Source organism: Mustela putorius, unplaced genomic scaffold, assembly GCF_011764305.1.
Source record: "Mustela putorius furo isolate JIRA1106 unplaced genomic scaffold, ASM1176430v1.1 tig00003898_pilon_pilon_pilon, whole genome shotgun sequence".
Classification (NCBI taxonomy): Eukaryota; Metazoa; Chordata; class Mammalia; order Carnivora; family Mustelidae; genus Mustela; species Mustela putorius.
The window spans coordinates 28,536,944-28,559,682 of record NW_025422047.1 but is presented as its reverse complement, the minus strand read 5'-3'; the positions used below and the strand labels follow the sequence as shown (position 1 = coordinate 28,559,682).

The following is a 22,739-nucleotide window of genomic DNA, read 5'->3' as shown; positions in this document are numbered from 1 at the left end:
TAATATGAAAGTGAAAACTTGAACCTTTTGAAACTTCAGTTGATAGTTAAAAAACTTAGCTTACAGAATCAGAAATTACTTATGGGGCTCTTAATGCCTCAGTTTCTTCATTTGGGCAAAATAACAATAGTATTTATTATACAGAATTGTGTGGATTAAATGAGATAATACAGATCAACAGTATTTACACCTAATAAGTACCCGACAACAGGTAGCTGTTTTTAGTAGTATGGAATTATCTAAGGTTAATACATTAATTCAACCTATTTAATCTCATGTTGTCTACATTCAAAAAACTAATATACCAAATTTAAAACTCTATCAAGATAAACTAATTAGTTCTAACATACTTGTACCTATAAATATATGCATAGGTTTAGCGTAAACACAAAAAAGAAAGTTTTGAAAACGTTTTAATTGATCACAAGTCATTTCCTTTTATCAGCATAAAATGAACCAATATTTTATAAAACAAGTATTACATACAACCATCTACGAATATAAATTAGTACTGCATTATTTTCAAACTATGAAAGATACAGAGCATTGACAATTTTTTAAAAATTCAGTACGTGAAGGTTCACAGGAAAGAAAAGAATCTACAGTGACAGGTTCTGTGTCTTCTTTAATCACAATCTGTCTAAAATCTAACCATTGAAAGAATGAATAAAGTTAGAGGGTAGGTCGCTTTAATAAGTAAATAGGGAGATACTGATAGTCTTTGAAATGACTGACATCATTTGAGTTACATACTGGGAAGAATACTCTGGCAGTCTCTGAGTAAGTAATGAGAAGGAAAATTAAGCTAGTGATAGAGGAATGAAAGAGAATGAACAGGTTGCCAAAATTGCCACCAGCAGCTTAATACAGTCCTTCAACAACTGGGCGCCTGGGTGGCTAAGTCGGTTAAGCATCTGCCTCCAGCTCAGGTCATGATCCCAGGGTTTGGGGATTGAGTCCCTGATTAAAACAAACAAACAAACAAACAAACACCCTCCCTCCCAAAAGAGAGCCACCGGACCAAAATGAATGACATGGAATCACTCTGCAGTGATTGTGGAAAAGGCGAGAATACAATTCAAATGCATTAAAGTAATCACAACAAAATAATTAATGCGTCTCATCAAATAGAAAATACCACAGATTATAAAATACACCACCCATTATTTTATATACTAACAAAGAGAAAAAGTTAATAATTAAACTGATATAATGCCAAGATGTTGCTGATTATAGAACATAATCCAATTCAGAGATATGAAAATTTGAAATACATGTATCTTAAAATCAATTAAATATAGTATCTGCCTAAGTAATAATAAAGGGTCATAATCCCATGAAATCCTCAAAAGTATCCACAACTCCCTCATAACCTGCTTGGGATCCAAACCTTGTTGGAATTTGAATAGCTTTGGCAGGCTTCTAATATTTAACTCTAACCCCTTAGATGGGGTTAGAGTTAAATATTAAATCTACCCCAACTAAGACTCCCCATCTGCACCTGAGATGGGGCAACCCCTGACCAACTGACAGGGACCACAGGTCTAAGATTCTTAAGGGCCCAATAAGTAAACTTACATGACCTTTTTTTTTTTTAAGATTTTATTTATTTATTTGACAGACAGAGATCACAGGTAGGCAGAGAGGGAGGCAGAGAGAGAGGGGGGGAGCAGAGAGTCTGATGTGGGGCTCGATCCCAGGACCCTGGGATCATTACCTGAGCCAAAGGCAGAGGCTTTAACCCACTGAGCCACCTAGGCATTCCATTATGTGATCTTTTATTAATGCTCCCTGATCATGACTACAGAAATCAAGGCCCTCCCTCTAATCAATGTAGATTAAATCTTTAAGATCTGTATCAATAAGACAAAAGAGTGAAAAAGTTAGGATTCCAAAGTGTTCAAGGTAGAAATAGGATATTATAAGGGTTTGGGAACCGGCCTTTTAATTTATTCATTTTCTAAGGCAAATTATTTTAGCCTTACCAGCTTTTGCTAATGAATTGTGTCTGCCATCCTTCTATCCCCCTTTGATCAATGTATTTCACTGACTTGGCACATTTTTCTATTAGTGCTTCCTTTTGCACTAATTTTGACTGCTGCGTTGAATTAAATGAGACAGTCCATTTTATCAGTTCTGTTATAAACAAGTCAGCATTCTTTGTACTTGTGTCAGAGCTCTAGTTAGAGCTCACACTTATATGAACTATCCCAGGACCTCTAGACTGCCCTCTGGTAAATACTTCTCCTGGGCCAGAAAGAAGGAAATGGGAAGTTTCTCTGTGTTGTCATACAAATCAATACTTAAGCACCTTTGCTTCATCAATGAAACATTGGCCAAGTTTAAATCACAATGCTGACTTTGATTACTTGGTACCTGCTTATCCTTTCTCTTTCTTTTTACTTCCTTTCCTACTCCCCTTTCAGAGTCAGGCACCAGATGCTCTGGTTTCCTAATTGTCCTAACTCATTTATTGAGATGCCAGAACAATCATAAATGAAATCTGTTGTTAAAACTCATTTTGATCCGATAATTAAGTTGTGTCCCTCTTCCCATTCTATGCCCTGAAAGTAAGATTTCTGATTCTTTACGTTCACCGCTAAGAATGAAAATTGATATGAAGGGATAAAATCAGGGCAAGGTCCCACACACCCCTCCTTAGGAAGCACTTGAGCCAGTGACAGAGAAGTAAAACCGGTAATCTAAGCCCATGGCTTCAATCATTCTTAGAGCATGGGTTAGCCTATAAATGAGCTGAGAACTTGTTTTTCACTCAGATCAAAAGATCCATCCAAAGTAAACAAAAGCTTTGAACTGGGAAGAAAGGGAAAGGGAAAGATCATAGATGAGAAACCCAATAGCATATTTAAAAGTTCTGGGTAAGAAGGACATGTAACTAGATAGGTAAAGAAGCCTAACCTTGCCAAAGAAGAGGACTGGTATGAAAAAAGAGCTAATGATACACCAAATGGGAGAAGAGGAAGTGACTTGCTAGTTCCTGCACCCAGGGAAGAACAAGATGTAACAGAAAGGCCTAAAACCTAAGTAAGAAATTCAAGGAATTCATGGCCAAGAAAAGAAAAGTACCTTCATCTTCCAAAGGTACCAGGACTAGGGCTGATCCAATGAGGCCAATCACTCACATAGAGCAAAAGGTAGTTTGGTTCAGCTATATATAATGAGAGGGCTGCACCAGGAGGCTTTCCCTGGGTGTCAGGTTAGAAAAGAAGCTCTAAAAGTCAAGGCCCTCCCAGCCTTACAAATTACTCCAAACCAAAACTACACAGAGTAAGAAAGGAGAATATCAGTTGTTGACACTGAAGAACAGTAACTCTCTTTTTTTAAATGCTTTCCTTGCTTTATTTCTATCGTTCTATTTTTTGTTTTTTTGTTTTTTTTTATAAAATTACCCACTTAAACCTTCAGGTCACTTAGTTTTATCAGGTGAAAAGTATCTTTATACCTGTTCTAATAGGAACCAGAATAGAAGAGTAAATTAGTAATGACACTGACCAGACCTACACTAACTCTTGAAAACCCCAGCAAAAAATGACTTGGGTAGAGGGCTGGGGACAAAAGATACCAATCTGAAAAACTATACTAGCTTTCCCTCTTACGTATGTACAATAGATATGTACAATACAACATGTGAAAAAAGAACATTACAATATTGAAAACTGCATGTGTTAAGTACTCAGGCATCACAGTGAGTTGGAGGTACTCATGAATGTCACCTCTGATTACTGGAAAAAGAAGAGCATTTTAATAAGAGGAAATAACCAGCAATTAATATTCATAAGCTGTGCCTAATTCCTCAGAACATGTTCTCTTTCAATGCTAAGACCACATGTTTTCTTCTATGGCATAGAACCCAAGTGAATCCATGAAATCTGGTATCCTATAACAATACCACCAACAAGAATGGTCAACACTAGATAATACTTACACTTGATCTCAAAGTTCCAACTTTAACTGCCTGAAATAAAACACTGTTAAAAAGTATCTGAGAATCATCAAAATTTCTAATATACCTAAATATCCTGCTTATGACTATAAATTAACACTAGGTCTGTAACTAAAAGCTTTATTTTACAATTTTGAATTATGTCTTATACATCCATATGTCCTCAGCATCTAACCAATGCCTCTACAGTAACTGCTAAATGTCTCCTGTTGCAGATGATGAAAAGCCCAATGACATTTTAAAAGTACAGCAATAATTATATGATGCCAGCTCAATACATTGTTGAATGAACGAATGAATGAATGCACAATCAAACCAGATTAATCAAACTGAGCTATTTACTAGATAATACTGCCTCAGAAAAATATTTCAAAGAATTGGGCTTTAGTTATATATCTACTTCCTTCTTCACTAATCTATAGTTTTAAAGGGAAAGGAGAGAGGCTTAACATACTTGACTCTTTAGCCTCAGATTGAAGTTCCAAAGAAATCTAAGAGCACTAACTTATATGTTTCGTGTTTGTTTAAAAGGGTTTTAAGGAAAAAATTAACTAATTAGTGTTCTTTATTTCTTAATGCTTCATGGAGACCTAGTAAAGTATTTTTATTTATTAAATATTTTTAAATATGAGACCTGCTAAGTATCCAATGATGCAAGAATCATAGAGAGGAATGAGTAAGAAGGTCAGATGCCCAAAACTGACAATGACGACAATCAGTAACTTTATCTATACAGTCAGTGCGTAGTCTATAAACCTTTTCATGCAAGGCAACAAATTTTTTTGGTATATTTAGATATGGTTAACTTAATTATCTTAAGAACATCATTTAATATTTTATCTCTTTGCCTAAGCATTTGGGAACTTCTGAAACCTAATATACATATAAATCTGGAAGAGAAAGGTAATTTATTAGTTATGTCAAAGGAGAAAAACGGGTATTTCTTTAGAAACTGTTTAAACTATGAATGACTAAAAGAAGGTCATTGATAATAATTTTCTCATGCCTCCATTTAACTTAAGAATCAGAAGACCTCTGGATTTAGTAGTACTGCTAATAGTACTCAGTTGGAGGTACCTTACAACTACTGCTTTACAACTACTAATATTTAAACACTGAACTATTCAATGGTTTACTTTAAAGTGAACTATAATGATAATAATTACCATAACATTTTTGTATTCAATAGTTTGAAATCAAGTGGGTTACAGATTAGAAAATAGGATTGTGTTATATTCCCTTGTATTTGAAATGGTACTGGTAATATAATTTCATATATATCTTTTCTACAACATGCCAGCCAATACTTAATAAATCTCTGTTACCTTAAACATCAAATACAGAAAAAAAAAATGGTTGTTGATTACCTTTAACACTGGGAAAAATAGACCTATTATAGCTCTTTGTACAATCACTTACCATTTGAAAAATGATGTATCAAACTCCTTTGGCTCTTCCCATGAGAGGTGCTTAGGGAGCTCAATTTTTTTTTTTTTTTCACTTTACACAGGATTAAGCAGAGCTTAGCCCACACTCAAAAGCAAAATTCTTTAGGAAACCAAAGGCTGAGAACATTCCTTATTCAGAAGTGAAATTCCATTGTCAGGGAAATCACTAATACCAACTATCAAGGGAAAATGTCTCATTCCTACCACAGGATCAGCTAAAGTAAAACTGCTTCTTCAGTTGCTAGGAAACAACCAACTCATTATATGCCATTATCAGAACCCTAGAGAAGAAAACTGGCATCTGCATCGCATTTGGGGATACTGGAGATTGAACTAAAAGCACTGAAACTGCTGCCAAATCCCTGGTCTCCAGGGTTTACACTGTGACCACAGCAGGAGCTGACACCAGACTAGCCTTTGAAGTTTTTCTTTCCGTAGTGCTCTAATATCTAAAATTATTTTTCCCCAATATCCCACATTTTTAAACTCAAAGATTCTAAAACTAGACTTAGTCATTTGAGTTAAAACTAATGATATGTATGTTGAGCACAATTTAGGAGAAAAAATACTACTCAGTAATCTTAACAAACAACAAAAGAATTTAAAACATTAGATATTCATTGAATGAAATGTACTAGATGTCTCTGTCTTTAATTATTTAAAATCAAAATAGAAAATAAAAGGAAATTGTTTCAAAACTCAGGAGAATAAAAAAGGAGACACACTGATAAATCCAGTGCTCAAAATGACATTCTAACATTTATCTGCCTAATTATCTTAATTGATCATAAAATTCAACTGCTATTTTTATAAACTGACATGCTTTTTCACAATGCAACACCAAAAACATTATGAACATATATCATATTCATTCCTCGATCTCTTTCCTTCCTTTTACCAAGTGAAGCAGAAAGGAGATGGAGTGAAATTATGCCTATAAATTACTAGACATTGGCAAGTTGAAACCATGAGACTCCCTATACTGTCAATTCTGTATGCAGAAAAATATGTTATCCTCCAGAAGAAGCTCCAGATGTCAGTAAAAGAAGTTGACCAAATATCTTCCTTCACCAAATTACAAAGAATGATCCCAGTAAGGTTCCCCCATCCTAATATAATTCTTGCCCCGTCTCCCATTTTAATGCATACCTCTTTCATTTACTCACACCTGCCACTCTCCACTAACGTTCCCTTGACATTACTTCATATTTTGACACTCAAAACCCCACCATGCCTACCTTCTCCCAACCTGACTCTTATACACCTTCCTGTGTGTCTTATAAAACATCACCTCCACTTAGCATTGCCAGATTTAGCAAATAAAGTAGAGGACCCCCCATTCAGTTAAGTTTGAATATCAAACTTTTTAGTGTATGTCCCAACCAATATTTGTGACATACCTGTACCAAAAATTATCCATTGTGTATCTGATATTCAAATTAACTGCTGGCAACCCTATTACTGCTCCACCATGAGATACCTTGATACTTGACATTTTTCTCACTTGAATAGAAACCTGAGTTTCCTCAATAATACCTCATTTTCCAATTCCATCTGAATTTTTTTTAAAAAGAAAGAAAAGAAAAAGAGAAAGAAAAAGAAAAGCCTAACTTTTCTAATGTCCCTTCTCAGAATAAAATCAATTGATCTGTCACTTTTTTCACCAGTTCCTTCCCTAGCTACTGAAGCACTTCTTATCACAGGTGATTTTCTATTATTTAATCCCTCCAATTTTACCCATACTCCTAATTCCTCCTCACTACTGTTTGACTGGAAATCAAGCCTAGATTTCAGTATTTCCCTCATTAATGCTCTAAATTACTTCCCCCTTTAGACTTTCCGCCATGCTGATCCTGAATCCAACAAGTTTGCATGTCAGTTTTCAGATTTCAGAGAGTTGCTAAAGACATTACAAAAACTTAGCAAAACTAAAAATTCACCATATTTAGCATCTAGTGGGGCTTTGTGACGACATAGGGATCCTATCATTAATCTCTTCATCTCTCTCTCTCTCTTTTTTAATTTTAAAAGCAGTTAAAAAGCACTACACCTCTGGACAGTTGAATGCCTAAGCCTGACCTTTTAGAACCACCAGCATTAGTTAAGCCAACTGGGATCGTCTATTAAAAATGCAAACTCTTGGTTCCTCCCCTGGATTTCAACTGAAAATTCAACTGAATTTTCAACTTGCTCCCCATAAAATTTTTATGAATACTGAAATTTATGGATCAAATTTGCTCTATTGAGTAAACTATCTTTTTCCTTCCACTGAGAAGATGTAAAGAAAATGTAATTCTTGTCTTTTTAGTACCAGGTACAATGGGCTCCCTCATCTACTCTTCTTTCCATTCTACTCACCAAACATGGAACTAGACTTATTTTCCAAAACTAATTCATTTACATAAATTTTTAATCCTATTCCCTTTGACTCTTTCCTAATAAGACCTTCCCAGTAATCCTCTCACATTCTATGTCTTCAGTCCCTGTTCATTGTATCCTACGCCTTGGAACAGATATGGCTGCCTCTTTTGGAAAGCAAATGAAATGCGCTTTCAAATGGAAAGCAAATGAAAAGGGCCTCCTTAGGCCTTCATCCTATTTTCCTTTCCTTTTCCACACCTCAAAGCCCACAGCACGGCCAATTTTATCTAACAAGCAGACTATACCTCTACATCCATGGTCTTGCTGTATGTATCCATTCTTAAAACCCTATGACTTTTTTCATTCACTGTTCTACTAAAGGATTACAAGTAACCACCTAACATCTATTATCTCCTTGCCTGTTTTCAAGCCTCATTCTCAATAACCTATTCTTAAAACTTAGAAAACCACTGGCTCCCAAACTTGTCTACACGATGGTATCAGTTGGAGAACTCCAAAAATGCTGATGCCTGGGTTACATACCAAGAATTCATGATTTAACCAGTCTAGAGTGTGACCTGAAAACTGAAATGTTTGAGGTTCCTACATGATTCAGGTAGAGGTAAGGGCACCTGGCTAGCTCAGTCGGTTAAGTGTCTACCTTCAGCTTGGGTCATGATCTCAGGGTCCTGGGATCAAGACCCACATTGGGCTCTCTGCTCAGTGGGGAGTCCGCTTTTCCCTCTCCCTCTATGTACACGCTCTCTCAAATAAATAAATAAAATCTTTTTTAAAAATCCCAAATGATTCTAATATTTAGGTATGTTGAAGAACCACTGCTCTAAACACTTAATTTTCATGACATTAGTATCCTTGTTTTCCTAATTCTTGAAGTACTTCTTTTCCTCTTTATTATTTTCTTTTTCTCCCACAAAATCACCTACTCTAAACTAGGAATGTCAATCAAACAGAAGTCCTCAACCCATTACTTTTCTCTTGCTGTAATTAATATAGTTGAAGCTATGAAAATAGAAAAGGTGTCTCAGGGAGGATGATGATGATGGTGACAATAAAGATGATACCTAACATCAACAAATCTAATACCACACTGACTATATATGATGAATCCTTATTTTATGAATCACTGAAAGAGGAAAAAAACACCTAAGATGAGGAGGAATCTAATACAAGAATCCTATATACAGCTGGGGCCCCAAAGGACTACTCTCTCTTAAACTAAAGACAGATGAAATATAAAACCACAATTTAGAAATAAATTTCAAGGAAATGTTCATCTCTCAATTTGGGCACTGGTATAAAGCAGAAAAATACCTCCATAAGAAGATAAATTGCAAGCTGTTAAGCATGCAGCTTTCACATCTGAATTTATACCACCAGACTGGTCTCAAAACCTCCAACAGAGAAGTCAATTTAAAGTTGCCTCAGGTTGAAAGTGCCCCAGGTTACTGGAGAAACACAAAACCTCTGGGAAAGAATCTGACAAAGCTGGGAATAAAGCAATTCTAAGAAGCCATCTCTAAGAAGATGCACCCTGATTAATGTTAAATCATACAAAAACAGTCTAATTTGTATTACAAATAATAAAATACAATAGAAACAGGGCACACTTAGAGTTACTTAATATGCTTTTTATCATATTACATATTAAATCATTGAATCTTCACAACTACTTAACTGCCATAAGCCCCATTTTATACATAAGGAAACTATAGCTCAGGTTTTGCCCAAGGAACATATAACAATCAGATGTGCAACTGAGATTGGAACCAAGCAAATGTGGCTCCAGAGTCCATGCCCTTAGTTCCTGAGCTATGGGCATATTTCTGGAGAATATCAACGTTTAAGTGGTATACAGAGAAAAAAATACATTAATCACAAGGAAAAATTATAAAAATGATGGCAGATTTCTCATTGGAAATGATGAAAGACAGATGACAATGGAACAGCACCTTTAAAGAATTGAAGAAAAAAATACCAACACAGAATTCTATATGCAGTGAAGGTAAAAAAGATATAATAAAATGAATGTTGAGAAAATTCTTCACCAGCAGACCCACACAACAAGACACTAAACAAAATTCTTCAGGATAAAGAAAAGTGACAGATGAAACCCAAATCTAAAGAAATGAAAAGCACACATATAGCAAATTATGTGTAATTACAATAGACTGTTTTCTTAGTTTCTTTAAAGAATCACTATTTAAATAAACCAGTTAACACCATATTGTGAGATTTGTTATGTACATATATTTATTTTTTTTAAAGGTTATTTATTTATTTATTATTTGGGACAGAGAGTGAGAGAATGAGCAGGGAGGGGCAGAAGAAGAAGGGGGATGATGAATGGGGAGCAGAAGGCAGGGCTTGATCCCAGAACCTTGCGATCATGACCTGAGCTGAAGGCACCACTAAAGGATTGAGCCACCCAGGTGTCCCTATAATGTACATATATTTAAAATACATCACAACAGGGACACCCGAGTGGCTCAGGTGGTTAAGTGTCTGACTCAGATCATGAGATAAAAAGCCCCACGTAAGGCTCTGCATTGAGTGTGAAGCCTGCTTGAGATTCTCTCTCTCCCTCTCCCTTTGTCCCTCCTTCCCCACTCTCTCTCTCAAAATAAAAAATAGGTAAAATAAAATATATCACAACAATACACAAAGGATGGGAGGTGGTGAAGCAAACTATACTGTTATAAGATAATTAATTTTATAAGAAGTACACTACAATCAAGTAAGATTTATTCCCATGATGCATGGTTCAGTATCTGCAAATCAATCAACATGATTTATCACATCAACAGAAAATATCAAAATCATATGATCATTTCAATAGGTATAGTAAAAAATCATTGACAAAGTATACATCCATTCACGATAAAAACCCTCAAAACAAAGCAGGTATGGAAGGAACATAGCTAACATTATAAAGGCCATATATGAAAAAACCCACAACTATCATCATACTCCATGGGGAAAAACTGAGAGCTTTTCCTGTAAGATCAGGGACAAGATAAGAATGTCAATTCTCACCACATTCACTCAACACAGTGCTGGAAGTCCTGGCCGCAGCAATCAGACAAGAGGAAAAAAATAAAAGGCATCCAGCTTGGTAAGGAAAAAATAATCCTTCCATTTTTGCAGATGACATGATACTCTATATAGAAAACCCCAGGGGCGCCTCAGTGGCTCAGTGAGTTAAGGCCTCTGCCTTCAACTCGGATCATGATCCCAGGGTCTTGGGATTGAGCCCCACGTCAGGCCCTCTGCTCAGCAGGGAGCCTGCTTCCTCCTCTCTCTCTGCCTGCCTCTCTGCCTACTTGTGATCTCTCTCTATCAAATAAATAAATAAAATCTTTAAAAAAAAACTATCAATATTAATTAACATTAAACTATTAATATCCTCACAAATATGACATAAAACTTAATAAAACATTAGCAAATTTAATCTAGCAATATTTTAGAAGTAATTACAATATTACTTATAATAATTAAAATATTATGACCAAGGAAAATCTATCCCAGGAATGCAAGGTTGGCCGAACACAGAAAATCAATGTCAATCACCAAATCCATAAAATGAAAGAGAAAAACCATATCATCATTTCAATAAATGGGAAGGAAAAAGCATTTGAAAAAAATTCAATGCCCATCCATAATAAGAACAGGGAGGTCAGAGGTCACCAGTGAAAACCTACCACTATCATTCTTTAAGATGAAATACTTACCGTTACTGTACCCTACAAATCCAGATGAAGACAAGGATATCACCTCTCATCTTTTCTACTAGGCAATACAATAAGAAAATGAAATGAAATGAAAGAAATAGATAGGAAACGAAGTGGTGAAGCTGTTTTACTTACAGACAACATAATCATGTGCATATAAAATACCTAAGAAAGTTACTAAATCACGTGCATATAAACTACCTAAGAAAGTTATTAAATGTGCATATAAAATACCTAAGAAAGTTACTATACTACTTAAGTGATACTCTGTCCTAACAGCAAAAATTTGAAATTAAATACAAAATACAATTCTAAAACCATCTCAGAACATAAAATATTCAGACTAAATCTAACAAAACTCTAAGACCAATTACTAAAAACTATATATTACTCCAAGAAATCAAAGAAAATCTAAATAAATATAAAAACATACCATGCTCATGGATTAGAAGCCTCAATGTTGTCAGGATCTTGATTCACAAAACACTGATCTATACATTCAATACTATTCCACTATACATTCAATAGCAACGTAGTGAAAATACCAACATGCTTTTCTGTACAAACTGACAAGCTGAATCTAAAATTTATACAGAAATGGAAAAGAAACTAGTGAAGGTTCTTTTAATCTTAAAAAAAAAAAAGTTGGAAGACCCACACCTTCTGACTTTGAGCTTTCTACACAGCTACAAATATCAGATAGTATGGTTTTGCTGTAAGGCTTAAATAAGACAGATGGAATACAATACAGTATTACCCAGAGATAAACCCATACACATATACTCCACTTATTTTCATCTAAGGTATCAAGTCAATTCAATGGGGAAAATGAAATCTTAAAACAAATGGTGCTAGAACAACTAGATAAACTACTATGTGTTTTCCTACTCCAAACAATTAGTTTGATTCCGATATTATCTGGATACAGCATAAGATCCCACAGGTCTGATTAAGGGCTCAGTCTGACTAGACTACTACCACTTCAGATACCAATCACAAGTTCAGGTTGTTACCTATGCATGCTTCTGGACTGACTAGCTATAAATCAGAGGTTTCCATGAACTCCGCCTTCAGGTTTGATTAATTTGCTAGAGTGGCTCACAGAACTCAGAGTAACATTTACTTATGTTTATTAGTTTATCATAAAGGGTATTAAAAGGATATAGATAAATAGCCAGATGAAGAGATACAAAGGGAGAGGTCCAAAAAGGCCCTCAGCGTAGAAGCTTCTGTCTTCAGGGAGCTAGTTTTGCACAACCCATCAGGATATAGATACACTCACCAACCCAGAAGCTCATCAAGAGTTTTCACAGAGCTTAATCTGCACTCCACCCTCCTTCCCCTTCCCAGAGGGGGCTAAAAGTCCTAACCCTCTAAACAGTTGATCTTTCTGGTGATCAGCCCCATCCTGAGATTATCCAGGGACCCCACCCTAATTCATCTTACTAGCCTGAACTCAGGTGTGCTCAAAAAGGGGCCCCACATGAGTTACAAAAGCTATTCCTATCATCAGGAAATTCCAAGGGTCTTAGGAGCTTTGTACCAGGACCCAGGAACAAAAAACAAATGTATTTGCTATTATACCAAAACTATGAATAAATATATACCCTTATCTCACATCCCACAGAAAATTTAAATCTAGATGGGCAAGCCAAAGCTATAAAGCTTTGAGAAAAAATATATAAGAATATCTTCATAACCTTGGGGTAGATAGGCAAGGATTTCTTAGAGAGGACACAAAAAGCATTCAGCATGAAAAAAAATTTTTTGGATAAATCAGATTTCATGAAAATTTAAAACATCAGTTAATCAAAAGGCAATCCACAGACTGGGAAAAATATTCCCAATACACATATTGGGAATGACAATGGACTCACAGCAAGAATATATTAAAACTCTTGCAACTCAAGTACAAGAAGAAAAATGAGCCAATTAAAAAAATGAGCAAAAGACTTGAATAGACACTTCATAAAGGAAGATACAGTGTGATATCTAATATACAACAGTAAGAAGATACTATTTTATACCCACTAGTGAAGAAAATGACACAGCAATAGTGACAAGATGTGAAGCAACTAAAACTCTAATGAACGTGTATAAGTATTTATAGCAGCATTACTCATATTAGCCAAAAACTGGAGTCTACCCAAATGTCCATCAACAGAAGAACAAACAATATTTGATTATATTCATTTGATGGAATACTACTCAGTAATTACTCAATATTACTCAATAATATTGAGTATTACTCAATTGAGTATTATAGTGCTCAATATTACTCAATACTCAATTGAGTAATACTCAATATTATTGAGTAATATTGAGCACTATAACTTTTTATTACTGAGTATTATAACTCAATATTACTCAGTAATAGAAAGTACTCAACTACTGATATAGGCAACAAGAGGATGATGTTCAAAAGCATTAGGCTAAGAGAAAGAAACCAGATAAAAAAGGCTATACAATCTGTAGGGTTCCATTTATATGAAGTATAAGAACAAAACAGAACTCATTTATGATACTACAAATCAGAACTGTGATGGCTTATGAATGGGGGATTGAACAGAAGGAAGCCCAAGGAAATGTAGTAAGGGGATGGAAATGTTCTCTATCTTGATTGAAGTGTGGTTATACAGGTATATACATTTATCAAAAATAATTGAACCATACATGTAAGATCTCTGCATCCCATAGTACATATAACTAACTCAATAAAATATAAGAGACAGGGGTGGGAAAATACTGAACTTTCAGTTCATATGGCAGACTGACCACAAGTATTTATCTTGTTCCCCCAAAAACACCAACTAGGAAGAGACATGACTTGAACACTAGTATTCTATTTGTTATGTCCTGAAAAAATATAAAGGTATTTTCACTTAGGGATAATCCATCTATCTGTACACTTATGATTTGTACACTCTTTTATGTATATATTACATTAAATTTTTTTCATCAGCCAATGAATTAGGCAGCCTCCACAATCAACTGCGATACAGAGCATCTACTGAGATAGTAAATTTTCACAAGGGCTGTTAAACTTCCGAAAACTGGTCTACTTTTTAAAGCAAAACAAAAAAACAAAAACAAAACACTCCTTAATTAGCAGTTGACATGATCAGTACAGGTCACAGGGTAGTCCAAAAATATTAGGTTTTAAGCTCCAATTAAGATGAGCAAATGATAATGGTAACTTTTCAAAAGACTGCAAGATAAATATGTAGTCTAGTGTCCTAATATCCTAATATTTTACCTAATATCTTAGAAGCCTTATGAAATACCTAGAGCATTCTAATAAAATAAGTAAAGGAGCCATTTTGTCACCCCATCTTCCATCCTGATATTTTATAGCAAGTTTGCTAAAAATGTACTTTCAGCACTTATCAAAGTAAACTGACTTTTATATGATTTATGTGTCAGAGAGCCAATTCTCCAAATCTCCACTAGCTCCTCAGCCAGACTATCAAATTCCATAAATAATTTTTAAGCTTGGCATCTGATGAATGTTGAGAAGAACATGAATAATGTCAGATGACTAAAGTGATGAGAGTGTAGCTGAATTCAGAAATCAAAAATGTATATATTGCCAGCAACTAACACAATTATTCTACACTCTCTGACAGTAATCAGCAGTAGATAAAAGAGGCTGGGTTATAGAGGGATATTGACTGAGAATATGAAATGGAATCCTGCCCCTCTTCTCTTTCCCAATTCCTCACAGAATGAAAAAAACAATATATTCTGGTTCTTTCAGACTTTTGATCATCCACTTCTAGTCTAATAAAAGTTTTCTTCATTTATAAAAGCAGTTACTAAACTGCTAAGTTTGAATTTTAGGTGCAAAATTTTTTGCAGCCTAATTAACTTGTACTGTCAGGTTTACTCTCACTTTTCCCATGGGACACCTCCTCTGTCCCTCTCCTAAGGGTATGTGCACACGGATCTCTCTCTTCCACGTTCAGGGGCTCCTTTGTAGAGATGTTTTCACCACCTGTTGCAATCTGAGGTTTAAATGGAACTTAATACTCAAAAAGGACACTTAAAGACAGGATCCTGCATCCCTCAGAGGGGAACACAAACACTTAGCTGTGTGACTCATATCACTGACTAGGGTCTCTAAGTCTCTGATCACTGTGGAAAGTAGAAGTATTACTATCTTCTTGTGGCCATCCATAAGGCTTAGAAGAAAATCTGAATCATTCCCTGTTGAGAATTACAACACTAACAGAGGAGGGGAAAAATGAGTACTGAAAATATTCTGATGACAAAATCAGAATTTTCCTTTCAGTGTTTCTAAATTTCTATTGATTCTAACTTTAAATATAAACTAAATAAAGACTGTTTTATAATTTCCTTTAAAAAAAGAGAGAGAGACTGGTTAATTCACAAAAATAAAGGATAAAGATCAAGGTCACAAAGGAAATGATAAAGAAGGGGTATTGTTGGGAATATAACTGAAATAGCCAATTAGGATCTGAGTATAAAAGTGGAGGAAATGCAGCTGAGAAACTTGAATGCACTAGTAAGTAGGAGGATTCTGGGACCAGAGATCAAAGAGCACATTTATGAAAACTCAAGCACAGAAGGAAGACAAGATGTGACAATGAAAAAAGAAGAGTTTCAGAGTCCAAGATATATTTCAGCTATCAACTCTTACAAATAGAAATGAATATAGAAATATCTATGATTGAAATTATCAACCTATGGCATGATGCCTGACCCAAAGTGAAATCTGAATATATCAGGGTAATTGCTGTAAATGGTAGAGAAATTCCAAATTACTTATGGTACTTACCAAAACATAATTAACTGTAAATTCACAGCTACCAGAAAAAAATTAAAATTATTTCTATAAATAACATATAGCCCATCTGATATTTTTAGATTATCCAATCAACTGTTCTCTTCCTTAAGGATAAATTTAAGCTGATTGGACAGATATTATATACATAAATATAGAGCCAGATATACTCAAAATAAAACAAAATTTCATTTTGGTCTTTTTTTTTTTTTTTTAAGACTTTATTTATTTATTTGACAGATCGCAAGTAGGCAGAGAGGCAGGCAGAGAGAGAGGAGGAAGCAGACTCTCCTCGGAGCAGAGAGCCCGATGTGGGGCTCGATCCCAGGACCCTGGGATCATGACCGGAGCCGAAGGAAGCGGCTCAAGCCACCCAGGCACCCCTCATTTTGGTCTTAAGCAATTTTAAAATGAGCATGATTTACGTAAATTTTTCTATATCCAAGAACTTCTATACTGCCCTTATAATCCAACATTGGCCATGATGAGATTAACCATAAATTTAAAGAAGAGAGATTACTTATCAAATAGATTTGTCTCAAAACAGATTCAACAAGGCAAAAGAATAATGTAAAATAAGATGTTAGGATTTTCCCTACTCCTAAGCAATAGGGAAGATTAAATCACAGACCAGTGAAATTGGTCTTTGCACCACAGAAGTCATTATATATTCAGTTTATCAGATGGATTCTTTTTTTTTTTTTCCCTATCAGCTGGATTCTTCTGCAAAACATCTCAAACCTGACCACAAATTCTATTTATTTATTTATTTATTTTACAGCTCAAAGGCCTCACGTTTATTACCAAACCAACCCACTAGTGCAGAGCTATAGTAACAGAAAAATCTTTCGCTGATAAATGGTATCTATTGGCCAGGCAGAAAGGTGTTTACAGGGTGATGGAATAGAACACATGATCCTCAAGTAGCTTAATTAAATACGTGGTGCCAATTAGGTGTGTCATCGCGTGATGTGGGATGCCTTAGAGACCCAGCTTGGTTCTCCTCCAGTGCCTCCTCTTGGAGTTGTACCTGATTTTATAACCAGTTTTTATCCGAATCTACTGGGGAATGGGACGATTCTGCTTTTGTTTCTTGGCCAGGAATCGCTTAATCCTGAAAGTCTTGTGAGAAGATATGGTCAATTAAAAGCGCGCAGCACGTGGCAGGATGGCGGCGAAAAAGAGAAAAAAAGACCTGACCACAAATTTTAACAACTCTCCAATCAGCAAATGCATTAACCACCGTGTGCCAATAATAAAATGATACTCAATGCAATTTTCTTACCTGCCTTAATAGTTTCTCAATAGCTGACATTACCATAAGGCCTCTCCAAACAACTGGTGCAGTCTCTTCAACCAGGAAGCCCATAGACATACTGCAATAGTAAACCAAAAATGCAACTAATTTACACATATTAATCAACATTATTCTGAAAAGTAGCATAAAAAAAGTAACATATACTTACCAAGCAATACCATAATTCAAAAGAGGCCTCATTAGATTGCCTGAAATTTAAAAAACAAAAAAACCCTCTCTTTTAGAATATATAAACGTAATGACTTTTTTTTTAACAAAAAGTGTCAAATTAACCAAAAAAAGTATCAAATTAAAAATACAAATGGCTACTCATACTGCTGCTCTTTAACTTTCAACTGATTCCACCTAAATCTGCAATAGTTTAAACATTATACCAAGCATACAACCAATACTTCCAATAGATGCACATCTATAAACAGCTGGAATACAATTTTATTAAGAAAAACCCAGCTGGGGTGTTTGGGCAGTTCAGTCAGTTAACCATCTGCCTTTGGAAAGGGGCATGATCCCAGGGTTCTGGATCAAGCCCCATGTCAAGCTCCCTGTTAAGCAGGAAGCCTGTTTCTCCCCTGTCCCTCCCCCTCATCACTCATGTTCTCTCTATCTCCCTCTCTCTCAAATAAATAAAATCTTTTTAAAAAATAAAGGAAAGAAAAGAAAAAAAGAAACAATCCATGTATAATTTTTAAGTGTCTCTAAAAAATAGCCTCAATAAATAATTTTATCCACCAATTTTATTCATATATAGATATATAAATTACATTCTTAAGTTTATGTAGTATGCATTTACAAGACAAGTACACAAATATGCACACAGGCATCTAATAAGTTATCCCTATTTCTTTTTTCCTTACTTGAAGAATTTGTAAAGTATAAAAAATCCAAGAGTAGAAAAACTCTACTTTGTATCTCAACATAATAAAAGCAGTATATGAAAAACCCACAGCAAACATCATACTTAACGGTAAAAGACTTAAAGATTTTCCTCTAAGATCAGGAACAAGACAAGGATGCCCACTTCTGCCACTTTTATGCAACATAATACTGGAAGAGCCAGAGCAATTACACAAGAAAAAGAAATAAACAGCATCCAAATTGGAAAGGAAGAAGTCAAGTTCTCCCTTTTCACAGACGATATGATCTTATATAGAAAACCCTTAAGATTCCAATTGATGCTGAGAAAACTGGATATCCACATGCAAAAGAATAAAGTTAGACCCTTACACATATAAAAATTAAGTTAAACTGAGAGCTAAAACTGTAAGATTTTTAGAAAAAGAAAAAAAAACAACAGAGTAAAAGCCTCATATCATTGGATTTAGCAATGTTTCCTTGGGTATGACATCAAAAGCACAGGCAACAAAAGTAATAGACAAATTGGACTTAATGAAGAAAAATTTTTATTTAAAGATTTTATTTATATATTTATTTGTCAGAAGAAGAGAGAGAGAGAAAGCACAAGCAGGAGAGTGGAAAACAGAGGGAGGAGCCCGATGCAGCACTTGATCCCAGCACTCTGGGATCATGACCCGAGCCAAAGGCAGACATTTAACCAACTGAACCACCAAGGCATCCCTGGACTTAATGAAAATATTTAAATATTGTGCATCAAAGACAATATCAACAAGTAAAAAAGCAAGGCACAAAATGAGAGAAAACATCTATAAATCATATATCTTACAAGGAATTCATATCCAGAACATATTAAATCTCAAAACTCTACAATGACAATAAAAAACAAAGCCTAATTTGAAAACCAGCAAAGGAAGCGAAGAGACATTTCTTCAAGAAAGATATACAAATGGCCAAAAAGCACATGAAAAATGTTCAACATCACTGATCATTGGGGAAATGTGTATCAAAATTAAAATAAGATATCATCTCATACCTATTACCATCCCCCCACCAAAAAAAAAAAAAAAACCACAAACAAAAACAGAAAATAACAAGTATTGGAGAATATGGAGAAATCTGAAGAAGTTTATACACTATCGGTAGGGATTTAAAATAGTATAGCTGCTATGGAAAATAATAGGGTGGTTCCTCAAAAAATTAAAGATAAATTACCACATGATTCAAGAATTCCACTTCTTGGTACATACCCAAAATAGATGAAAGGAGGGTCTCAGGGTCTCAAAGAGGTATTTGTCCACTCATGTTCATGGCAGCATTATTCACAATAATTATTCACATTCCACAATATGGAAGCAACCCAAGTGTCCACTGACAGATGAATGGATAAAGCCATGTCTCTCTCTCTCTCTCTCACTCACACACATACACATACATACACATACACACACACACACACACACACACACACACAGTGGAATATTATTCAGTCTTTAAAAAGAAGGAAATTCTGACATATGCTACAACATGGATGAACTATGAGGACATTATCCTAGGTGACACAAAAAGAGAAAAACTGTATAATTCTCATCAGATGAAGTACTTAAAGTAGTGAAAATCAAACAGACAAAAAGGAGAATGGCTGTTTCCAGGGGCACAAAGAGGTGTGTTACTGTTTAAAGAATATGAAGTTTCAGTTTTACAAGACAAAAAGAGCAATGGAGATGGATGGTGGTAATAGTTGCACAATGTTACTAATGTATTTAATACCACTGAACTATATATTTAAAAAGGTTAAGATGGTAAATTTTATGTTATGTGTATTTTACCAAAATAAAAAAAATATTTTAAACTCTACTTTGTAATCTGAAACAAGTTACACTAATCTCAAAGGAAAAACAATCTACTGATTATGCCCAAATCTAAAAAAAGATACACTTTATATAATCAACTAACAAGTATATAAACTATAAAGTAGTTTAGATTACTGTAAAATATAGTTTCTTTTATCAAACTATCTGTGCAGCTACATTCCCATATATAATGGAACATTATTCAGCCATCGAAAAGAAGGAAATCTTGCCATTTGCAACAATGTGGATGGAGCTACAGTATACTACAATAAGCAAAATAAGTCAGTCAGAGAAAGACAAATGCCATTTGATTTCACTCATATGTGAAATTTAAGAAACAAAACAGATGAACATAGGAAAGGGAAGGAAAAATAAACTAAGATGAAAACAGAGAGGGAGGCAAACCATAAGAGACTCTTAACTGTAGGAAACAAACTGAGGATTGCTGGAGGGGAGGTGAGTGGAAGCACTGGGTGTTACATGCAACTGATGAATCACTAAAATTCAACCCCTGAAACTAGTAATATAGTATATGTCACCTAAATTAATTCAAATAAAATATATTTTTAAAAATAGACAAGTTGTACTATAAAATGGTTACTGAAAAGCAATATCCTACAACCCTCTCCCATTTCTTAATTCCCAGAGCCAACAACTCTCAATTGGTTTTTTTAACTCCTTATTTTGAATTAATCTTAGGCTTACAGAAAGTTGCAGAAACAGTACAGAATCCTCATATACCCTTTATCTAGCTTTCCATAATGTTAACATCTTACATAACCATAGTATAATTACCACAATCAGTAAATTGATTATGATTCATTAATCTGTGAACCTTATTTAAAGTTTCAAAGTTTTCAGTTATCTCATAAAATATTATAGGATATAGTTCTTATTCATGAACACAGGCACACTTTTCATGCACTCATCCTCTCAATATAATTATATCACCATTTTTATTAGATAATCACATAAAGGTTATTAACAGCTGAGTAATATAGCATACAATATGATTATTTTTCCTTTGTCTCCCTAAATTGGAGGTAGGGAGATCTTTGTGATGCACGTATGTGTGTCCTTCATTTTCTAGTATTTCCTAGTAATTTGTTCCTAAACTATCTTCCAGTTGTGTATCAAATATATTCATCAAATGCACTAGGCAATAATATTCCTTATCTTGAAAAACCCTCTGCTGAACTTTTTTTTTTTTAAAGATTTGAGTTATGTATTTGACAGAGATAGAGTGAAAGCACAAGTAGGCGGGGTGGCAGGCAGAGGGAGAGGCAGAAGCAGGCTCTCTACTGAGCAGGAAGCCCAATACGCAGTTCGATTCCAGGACCCCCGGCATCATGACCTGAGCCGAAGGCAGCTGCTTAACCAACTGAGCCACCCAGGTGCCCCTCTGCTGAACTCATTATAGTGTCTTTAGAAAAACAGAAGCTTACTTTTTAAATATATGTTTTTATATTTTTATATTTATATATTTTTATATTTTTCAATGTGCATGTGCGTGTGTGTGTGTGTGTTTTTTAAAGTAATCTCTATACCCAATGTAGGGTAGAGAGATTTACAACCCCCAAATCAAGAGTCACATGCTCTACTCACTGAGCCAGCCAGGCACCCACACAAGTTGTTATTTTTATGTAATCAAATAAATTAATTTTTTCCTTTATGGTTTATCCTTTCTCTTACTGAAGAAAGCCTTCCCTAATATATTGTCATTGAGATATTCTCCTATATTGTCTTCTAAACCCTTTATAGTTTTACATTTCATATGTAAGTCCTTAAACCATCTGTAATTAATTCTGTGTAGCGTGTAAGAATCCATTTTCTTTTCTTTCCAAGTGGATAATAAATTGTCCTACGTTCAATAATCTGCAATGCCAGCTTTGTCATAAGTCAGGTTTCCATATATGTGTAAGTCTGTTTCTGGGCTCTCTTTTCATGCAGTTCCACTAATTTGTCTATTCTCAAGCCAAAACCAAGCAGGGTGCATGCAATACCTTTACAGTAAGTTCTACTCTGTGGCAAAGTAAATCACCTACCTGGGTCTCTCTCTTCAGAAGTGTCTTACCTATTCACAGCCTTTTGCTCATCTTTATAAATTGTATATTCGGTCACTTCCCACAAACAGAAGTTTGACTAGATTTGTGATATTATTAGAAAAAACTGACGTCTTTATAAAATTCTGTATTCCTATCCATGAATATCTTGTTTTTCTGCTTATATACATCTTTGAAATCTTTCTATAAAGTTTTGGAATTTTTTCCACATAAAATTTGTACACTTTTTGTTATATTTGTCCCTAGGTGCCCTGTATTTTGTAAGCTATTTATACATTTTCTGAAACTGTAATTTCTAACTCATTATTGCTAGCACACAGAAATTTA

At 34.8% G+C, this 22,739-nt stretch overlaps 1 protein-coding gene and 1 pseudogene across 6 annotated transcripts in view; both read right to left on the bottom strand.

Annotated features, from left to right (window-relative positions):
• Window positions 1–22,739, bottom strand: part of NUBPL (nucleotide binding protein like) — a 201,726-nt gene that overhangs the window by 105,441 nt on the left and 73,546 nt on the right. For 5 of the 6 annotated variants that reach the window (XM_045067688.1, XM_045067689.1, XM_045067691.1 and 2 more), the window contains exons 5-6: window positions 17,793–17,832; window positions 17,612–17,702 (exon numbers count right to left, since the gene is read on the bottom strand). In XM_045067688.1, the coding sequence (XP_044923623.1) occupies window positions 17,612–17,702; window positions 17,793–17,832 (131 nt within the window). The remainder of the gene's footprint in view (window positions 1–17,611; window positions 17,703–17,792; window positions 17,833–22,739) is intronic. The other variant, XM_045067690.1, reaches the window with a different exon arrangement.
• Window positions 17,109–17,463, bottom strand: LOC106004041 (annotated as a pseudogene).